This window comes from Sylvia atricapilla, chromosome 6 (assembly GCF_009819655.1).
Source record: "Sylvia atricapilla isolate bSylAtr1 chromosome 6, bSylAtr1.pri, whole genome shotgun sequence".
Classification (NCBI taxonomy): domain Eukaryota; kingdom Metazoa; phylum Chordata; class Aves; order Passeriformes; family Sylviidae; genus Sylvia; species Sylvia atricapilla.
The window spans coordinates 41,843,663-41,853,046 of record NC_089145.1 but is presented as its reverse complement, the minus strand read 5'-3'; the positions used below and the strand labels follow the sequence as shown (position 1 = coordinate 41,853,046).

Sequence of the window (9,384 nt, the reverse complement as noted above, 5' to 3'; positions counted from 1 at the left end):
AGGGGTAAGTCCCATTCCTCCCATTTGGGTGGTAAAGAAACTGAGACCACAGAAAGCCTCATAGAAGTCACTTGTATTAGTCACCTCAGAGTCAAATTAAAAGAATTCGTCCTCTCTGGTCCCGCTCTAGAGGACAAAGTTTGATCTAATTTATCAAGCGTTGCCCATAAAGCAAACAAAGAAGCATGTGTTCCAGCAGAAGCCCCCATCCTTCACCCCTCCATCACCATCACTGCTGCTCAGCATTGTGATGGGAACAAACAGGAGCACATAATCTTACAGCTGCTCCATTGTCAAAGTGACACGTTAGCAGAAGGATTTACAGACCTGTTTGCTTACGAAATAAAGGTTTGCATGTTCAGAAATGCAAACGCCTCCTCTGCACAGGAGCCACACACCACAGAGAAAGCTGTTCCCTGAAAGCTGTGCTGAACTCAGGAACATTGTTAAGGTACCTGGGACTATTAAGGTTTGCTGCTTTCTTCAAAAAAATATCAAACCCGACAATGAATACACAATTGCCAGTAAGTAGAGACATGGTGAGAGGCTCCTGAGGCAGCTGCACTGAGGGCTTGGGCTCTTCAAAAAAGTGCTGTGAAAAAGAAGAACTGGACACATTCACTTAACCTTTGCAAGAAAATCAACATTTGCCTCTCCAAGTAAAATCCTGCCCCCAGCGATGCCAGTAAGTATTTTGCTAATAATGGAAATTGTGTGAATATTTTAATTCAGATTTTACTTCAAAATTTATTTAAAGAAAGATTTGTCTTGTAGGAAGTTGAGTTGATTGAGGAAGGCAGATTTGCAGCTTTCTGCATGCAGAGTACCAGCAGAAAAGCTTTCCTTAAAATCAGGGTGCTTTACTTTTTGGGTAGTTTAGGTGCTATGTTGTTGTGGAACCACATGAAGCTGAAGATGACACCCATTGTCTTTGGGAAAGTCTCATCATAAGCAAACTTCATGGATTCTCCTAAAGGTATTTCCACAACTTCAATCAGCTCTCCTTCTTCAGGCTGGCCACCTCCTCCACTGGTTCTCATCTGGTCGTTTACTTCTGCATAAAACAATGTCTGCCTAGAACCCGTCACACCAACTCCAGACCTGGAAAAAAGCAGAGAGGAAACTCTGTTTTAGACAGAAAGAAGGCAGCAAGGAGCAAGGAATGGAAAACTGGGTCCTTAACTTGTGAGACAGAAATTGACTGAGACAGAATCATTGAGACAGAAATTCATTGCAACTTTCACGCAGAAATACCAACAGCTGTGAATAGAGTTCCATATAAAATAGACCCACCTTCTAAAACATTCTTTGGAAAAATGTGAATTTGGGAGAAAATTAAAAAAAAAAACAAAAAAGATATTGTATTGGTGAACGCACACTGAAGTCAACAGAAGTTCTTTCAGCTGACCTCAGGGAGAGCAGAACTGCAGGGTGACTCAGAGATGCACAGACAACAGGAAGAAGCTCCCCAATGTATCTGTGTGCTGTCGTGCTACATTTGTTTGCTTGTTTTTACACAAATATTTAGATATTCTACTCTTAAGAGGATTATGTCCATTCACAGCTGGAGTCCTCCACTCATGGACTGGATAGGTAAAGAAGGGAAAGGCAGTCTGAGACATGCTCTCTCTATCCTTCCTGAACTTTAGCCTTGACCCAAATGGACCACTGTAAGCACGCACATGTCCAAAGTAATTCAGTCTCCCTGCTAAATTTGCTTCAGTGGATTTAGATGAGGATATTTTAGATTATGTAGTCTTTCTTCAGCTAGACTGCTTGCTGTGTATTATACTTCTTATTTGTTAATCCCCTATTTCCTTAGGACTATTTAATTTAGGTATTATTAAATAAGGGATAAGTACATAATCCACTCATTTAGTCCTTCCAAGAAAATATTCACATTGTAATTGCAATTTCTTCATTTCACATGATTACAAGCGACTTTTCACATTAAATCTGGATCCAAAGTTCACTGAAACTATGAATGAGGCATTAAGGCAAGATGAAAAATTAGCTTCCATATTATTACACATACAGAGGATTCTCAGATTTGCAGCAGTGTTACGATCTTAGAGTGTATATCCAGATTTACCCAACCATTAGGCAACTAAATCTTTCAGTTAATCCAGCACACATCACACCCCAGAGCAGGAATTAATCATTTGTCTCTCAGTTTTCTAAGAACACTGGCAATTATTTTGTTTGGGGAATTAATAGTGACTACTGATGTTGGTTTCTAATAGTGACTATTGAAATTGGTTTCTTACATCAAGATATACTTTTTAAAAATACTGAATAGGGAGCAGACCAGTGAATTCTTCTGTGACTTTGGACCCCCTCCAGGATCATTCCTGTACATCTATGAAAAGAAACTTAACCACCTTTGGCATTTTCAGAAACTCTGAAGATTGATATTGGACCTCTTTCATTCTCTTTATTCCAGTGTTAGGACTGGGGTTTTTGATCCACAATTTAACCAGCTGTAAAATTTGCAAGACAAAGAATGCAGTTTGCTGGTTGGCACAGGTTCCATGAAAAATACAGGACTGTGTTTAATGTATTAAATGTCCTGATATTTATGATGAGTGTCAAGCCTGAAACCTTCCTCTGGGATGCCCCACCTGGAGAATGAAAATGATCCTAACCTGAGTATTTCCATGCCCACTTGATATTATATAAAGGTTATATACAAAACCAGCCAATTTATATAAGAAGTCCTTCTATAAGAATATTCTGGCTTGATTATTTGCAGCATAATCTCCTTCTATAGCACCTGTGACCATTTCCTTATGAAATAGCTACAGCTGTGGAAATCAGTTCACTTTCCACACACATTTTCTCTAAAGTAAAGGAATACCAGTTTCCAAGGTGCTACACTGTAAGACTCAGGTTCTTGCCACCACAGCTCAAATAGCAGGGGGTGATTTCCATATGGTGTAATTTCTTTGTACTTATATTATACTCTCTTGTTATGAACTAAATATATCGAGTAGCTACTACACTTAATATACTTTAAAAGATCAAAGTCCTGGACATCAAGGTCTTTCCTTTGTTATGATACCCAAAGTTATGGTATTTCTTCACATCTATTGGCACATAATTACCCAGAGAAAAGAATGAAAATTGTAACAATATATATTCAAAGGAGGACATACCCATGTGATCATTCTCTCTTACCTGATTACATAACTTAGTAGTCTCTGGTGCAACTTTGCCACAAGATATTAGTTAAAAAGTAATAAAACCTTCCAAATGAGCTATAAATTAAATTAAAGAATGCTGGTATGAATAATCAATAGTCCTTGCATTCTATTCTACTCTTTCCTCCCCAAACCAGCAAATCTAACATTTCTAAGTCTACCTAGAATCCCTTCACTGTTAAATGGTGACTTTGCAGACTGTTGCAGGATGTTATCTATAAACACATTCACTGCATTAATTGGTTCTCTAATCTCCCTCAAGGAAGTTGACATTTCCTCTTAATTTGATGATACTAACCTGGGAGGATCTATTGACTTCAAGGCCAGAGAGACATCAACGAGTCAAGAGATGGACAATCACCAACTATATGGAGTTTAACAAGGGCAAGTGCTGGGTTCTGTCTTCAGCATCCTCACGAGGTGCAGCAGAGGGACAGACCCGAGGAAACAGCATGAAGCTGAGTCAGGAGAGGTTTACATGGATAATAGGAAGAAAGGTTCTTCACCCAGAGGGTGGTTGGGTACTGGAACAGCTCTCCAGGACAGTGGTCACAGGCCCAAGCCTGACAGAACTCAAGAAGCATTTGGACAACACTCTCAGGCACAGGGTGTGACCCTCGGAGTGTCCTGTGCATGGTCAAGAGTTGTACTGCGTGACCTTTGTGGGTCCCCTCTAACTCAGTGTATTCCATGAGTCTCTGATTCTAAAAGACCATTTCAATGGTTTCAGAAAGGAGTTGAAAAATATAGAAATATATTAATTCTTAAAAGAGGCAAACATCTTACCTTTTTTTTCACTTGATATTTAATTCTCTAAATGCTCTGGCTTACACTGCCAGTTGATCATTTTTGCATAGATCCACGTGGACTGCCCTTTACTAAATGAAATATTCTCCAGTATTGCTTATTGCTGTCTTTCACGACATTTCCAGATTGCTAATGTTTCCTCCCTGTCCTTAAAAAATTGCACAAAAAATCAATGCTATTCACATTTTGTCTGTCTTAGTACCTTTGGGTTTTATAGAAATCAGAAGTTAGGTTTGTTGCTTTGAAGCTTTTCTGGTTGAAGTAATAAAGTATTTTTCCAAAACATTCTAGATTTCAGTGATTTGGGACACTGGGGCAGAGGAGAAGAGAGCAGAGAGGGAGAAGGTGGGTCTGACTGGTGAACAGGCTACAGGAAATATTATGTTTGCAGTGTGCTTTCAGATTTATCTGTCACTAGGAATTTCCTCTGCTTTTGCATAATTACTCACACTTTCTGAGTATGCTGTTTAAGGAATTTTGATGTGCTTTTAATCATATTTAGATTCCTCTTTCTGCTACTGTCTTCTTCTATCCCACATCTGCGACATATGCTTTTCCTTACCCCAGTATTTCCCACTACAAATAAAACACTTTTGCCATGGTTTGAAATGAGTCACCTATTAACAGATTACAGCTCTATTCATTAGCTTTGCATCTGTAGAAATCACAGGGGTCAGCACACCCGAACTGCAAGTGATGAGTTTCAGCCTGGGAAAACCACCTTCCTGATAAAGGTGCCTTCCTGGGACAAGAGAGGCTTGGCTGGGGGGAGGGTGAGCAGATCTGAACTCAGCACCAGCCCGTGGTGAGACTTCAGGCTTTGGTGGAAGTCCAGGGTTTAGCACCGTGCTGCCCAAACCCAGCACGTCATGGCTCACACTGACCCAGACCTACTAAGCCTGGCTTGACCTAGCTGACTGTTCCAGCTGTATTCTGCTGTGTCTGCACGGTGCTTGACTTATTTGCCACTGTGGGACAAAGGCAAATCATCCACAAAAAACACAGCCTGGTTTTCCTCGGCCTCTTTATCACGAGGATCAGTTTCCTTGAGGAGTTTATGGTCGTTCCAGTTAACAGCTACATGGCTGACAAATACTCCTTGTCAAGTCATTAGGGCCTCAGCTCACAAGCCCTGTAATTTCAACAGAGAGATTTTAAACCCCAAAATTCTATTAGCATTAAACTTTCTGCATTGCTTCAGACAGTTAGAAACCTCCATTACCTTTGACAACAGCAAGTCTAGGAATGTAAGCATGTCAAAGTAAGGATACCAAAGTCGTATGGTTTTCATCACAATAGTAACTTACATATAAGTTTAACACTTCAAAACAAGATTGTATGCTGCCTTCCCATATTTCATTTTGAATAAAACACTCAAACAGTGAGATTAAATCATGCTATGGCTTTTAAAGCCCTGAGCAACACACTTTTAGGCAACGCCACACCAGAGAAGGAGCTTCTGCAGAAGTGTTTCTCACCTCCCGCTCAAGGGTGGGACTGGCTGGCAGCACGAGGCTGTAAATTACAGCATTTCCATCTTCTTCCCCCTCAGACCAGGGGAAACAGAGGGGGCAGACTGTCACTCCAATATGGTTTTGAAACACGGCAATAGCAGCTACCAAAAGCCTTTGTTTAACTCTTCCCTTTTGTCAAATGCATGAGGAAACAGCGCATGAAACCGAGCACACAAATTGGGACTTTTCATTTGTCCCAAGTTCATGAGCATAAAGATACAGTACATACATTTTTTAATCAGAAGTGCGAAACACTATTTTATGGCTTAAAAAAAGGTTTAGTAGTGTCTGAAGCCACAAGTGAGACTGGGTTTGCCAACAGTCAGCGGGCTTTTTCTTCACACTGAGCGTGTACACACCTGTGCATCTCCACACATTAACACGTTGGTAATCAGGGCCAAAATTCAAAGTTTCTGTTTCAGATTAGCCTTGCTTTTTTCTCGTGTCTGGGTGCTCGCCTATGCCAACCAATTATCTCATTCATAAGTATTGTGTTTGTAAATATTGTATTTTTAACTTGAAGAAACACGCATGCATGAGAAGAAAAACAGTATTTTATACTCTACTCCTCTGCTGCAACACGGGGGACAAATAAATTGACTTATCCTTGTGAAGACTTATTACTTTAGTTCAGATTTCTGATAGACAGCAATTAAGAGCTTAATTTCTTGTAATGTGTTAATATTAAAAACATACAAAATCTATAAACAATCAACATTCTTATCAACACAGAAATATATCTTCTTTTTTGTTTTAATCTTACATAATTAATGTGAAAATTCCTGAAAGCAATATATCCTTTTATAACACATAAACCATCTGGATGCAAAATTTGGATATAGAGTGAATGTATAATTCATGTTTACAAATAAATGTGACACAAATCTCTGTTATTTATGCTTAAATCAAGATCCAGTTAGGCATGCAACATGTAAACTGATGATCAGTGACACGCAGCTTCTATTGTCACTTCTCAGGACCTTTGTACAGTTCTGACATTGTAAGCAGCAGGTGCAGGGAAAAAAGCACAGAAGTAATTAACATAAAATTATATTACATTATGCCATCACCCAACAGGTGTACTAGCAGGTGATCTTTCTAATTATAATGCACTCCAACATTTTCAGGGCTATTATTCCTTCTACATAAAAACCTGTGAATACAAACCATTTTTACCTCACTGCACAGAGGCTAAAAGCCATGGCACAGTAATCGGAACATCCAGTATTAATTCTCTGAATGCTCTTCTTGTACACTTTGGGAAAAAATTAAATGTGGGAAGATTAAAGTAGTACCTATTTTAATATAGTCAGTCCTTTAATCCATCTGATTTCTTTGCAATGGGGCTGAGAACCTACAGCTCCTATTGTATCCAAGTCAGAGCCAAGGGTTTTTTACAGCCTCTCGGAGAAAATAAAGAACTAATGAAGGGAAGAGGAAATTGAACCAGAAGCTCTGGTTGAACTCTACCCTGATGTTCTGAGATGTTATTGAAACCAATTAATTTTATAAATATTCTTCAAGACAACCAACATGTTCCAGAACTAAAAGAAAATACTTTGCAATAGCAACAATAAGGCCAATGACAACAACAGTGACAACTTATTTCCCTGCCCCTGTCTTGTAAAGAAACAATTCTCAAGGCAGATCAGATAGCTTGATGTACTTCACCATAAGAAACTAACTCACAGCTGAATTTCAGCACATGGGATTCAGTCAGAAAACTACTGGGGTACCATGACAGATAGAAAAATTGTTATATCTGGTATATGTGTAAGTCCAAGGTAAGATGCTCCACTTAAAAATTTTTTCATTTGTGAAAAAAGCCCTGAGCATAAAGGGAAGCTCACAGATTTCTTTTAGAGCTTTTAAAAATGTTGAATTTAACTGCAACTTTCAACCTTCATGAACCCTCAGTTTATAATTATACTATCATAGGGTTAGCTTCATTTTGTTATTTTATTATTGAACCAGGTAATTTCCTTTACACCTCTCACATCAACCACATATGCTATGACTGATGCCATACATACAACTGACAAGAACTTAAGACACCAGCAGCCACCAAAACTTACTGGAAGTCTCCAAAAGTGAATTAGCTGCTGCCATAACTTAAACCAATCTTTTTGCAATACCAAAATGAAGTTACTGAATGCCAAGCACAAAAGTAAAAATTTGTGCAGCAATGACACTAAACTCACCACACAGGCTGCAAACAATACAGATTCTTCTCAGAGTGATCCCTCCTCTGTCTACACAGCAACACAAACCATCTGCATTTCAATTCATGTCCTGTCTGGCATTTTTCTATAATAGGAACAGATATTTCTGATTTTGAAGTGTGATTCCTCTGTCCTCCTCCAGTCAAGTTCCTCTAAATATGTTTGTGTTTCTTATTATCTGCCCCCAACCAAGCCTCCTTCCCTCACCCACACCATACTGTCCTCCTGCTGCTGGAACAATTTGTTCCAAAGACTCTTACTCAAATGGTGTAAACTCCCCAACTCCTGGCTTCTTTCCTGATTCCTCATTGAGTCCGCACCTCCTCTGTGGATCATTCAAGGTAATTAAATCTGAGATCTGTTTAATTCAGCGTCTGACTTGTATATGATGAGTATTAAGTCACTGGAGCTTTGACACAGCTTAATAAGGGGGTCCAGTGGGTTACCTGCATGTGTATGAATTACCTGTAGCAGTACTGGGTCACACTTTCCAGGTAAGCTGAGAACCATTAAAAAAAAAATCCCCTAAAGCCACTGCTACAGGCCCTGATAATAAATGAGGACAATCCCTGCTATCTTCAGATTACCTCTACCCTATACAATTCCCCCAGCTTGAGAACAGAGCGAAGTTGAATACAGTCTAAGTACTTTCCTCATTTCCTTGCAGAGAATTCTTCTCCACCACAATGAATGTACTTTCCCAAGGTCCATTTAGTTCTCAGCCTATGATTTTTCTCTGCATTGTTCCTTCAGCCCTTCTTCCACTCAAGGTTTTCATATTCAATTTTCCCCCATAGTCTAAGTTCTCCCTACGGATTGTCCATGCTCCATCTTTCTTAATCCATTAGGCACAGAACTTTATTGACCTCCTTAGCCAAAACCATTTCTTCTTTTAGATTTGATGTGTCTTTGGCTTTTCATGTCCTTCTGTCAGGCCTAGCTCAACTCCTGGCAGGCAATTTCTTCTCATGACCATGATTCCAGAAAAGGGTGTCATTAGGAATACAACTCCCTGCTTTCAGATTAAAGGCTGTGATCATGCAGAATATGGACAGGAGGTGAATGACAATGCAGAATCACGGAATATTCTGAGCTGGAAAGGACCCACAAGGATCATCAGGTTCAACTCCTAGTTTTGAGATAGGAGAGGCATTGTGGGAGATAAATTGTATCAGTAATGTGATACCTCTGCAAAAAAGGCAAACAAACTCCAGTGTACAGAGAATGATCAGTAAGACCAGGGGAGATAATGCTTCCACTCTATCCAGGAAAGCCCCCACAAAAGTATTGTGCTTCACTTTGGGCAACAAATTTTTAAGAAATATGCAGACCAGATGGACAGAAGGCAGAGGACAGGAGAAGGAATGATCAGATATCTAGAAAACATGATCTGAAGAGAAAGACTAAACCAATTAAAATAGTTTTGCACAGGCAAAAATAAAATAAAGGGAACATGTTTTAACAAATAGGTGGAAGGTGCAGAAATACTTCATGTCCACTGGGGACAGAGTAGTAAGTGTCAGTCTTGAAGTACAGAAAGGGGAATTCAGGCTAGACATGAGGGCAAAGTTGCTTGTGGTACAGACAAATCAGACACTTCAGACAGAATGCCAAAACCCTCCAAGAGAGGCCACAGAATGA

At 39.5% G+C, this 9,384-nt stretch overlaps 1 protein-coding gene across 1 annotated transcript in view; it reads right to left on the bottom strand.

Annotated features, from left to right (window-relative positions):
• Positions 1-706: 706 nt before the first annotated feature.
• Positions 707-9,384, bottom strand: part of NUDT14 (nudix hydrolase 14) — a 58,480-nt gene continuing 49,802 nt past the window's right edge. Inside the window, 1 exon segment of the mRNA XM_066321648.1 lies at positions 707-1,101. Coding sequence (XP_066177745.1) covers positions 861-1,101 — 241 coding nt within the window. The 3' untranslated portion in view covers positions 707-860.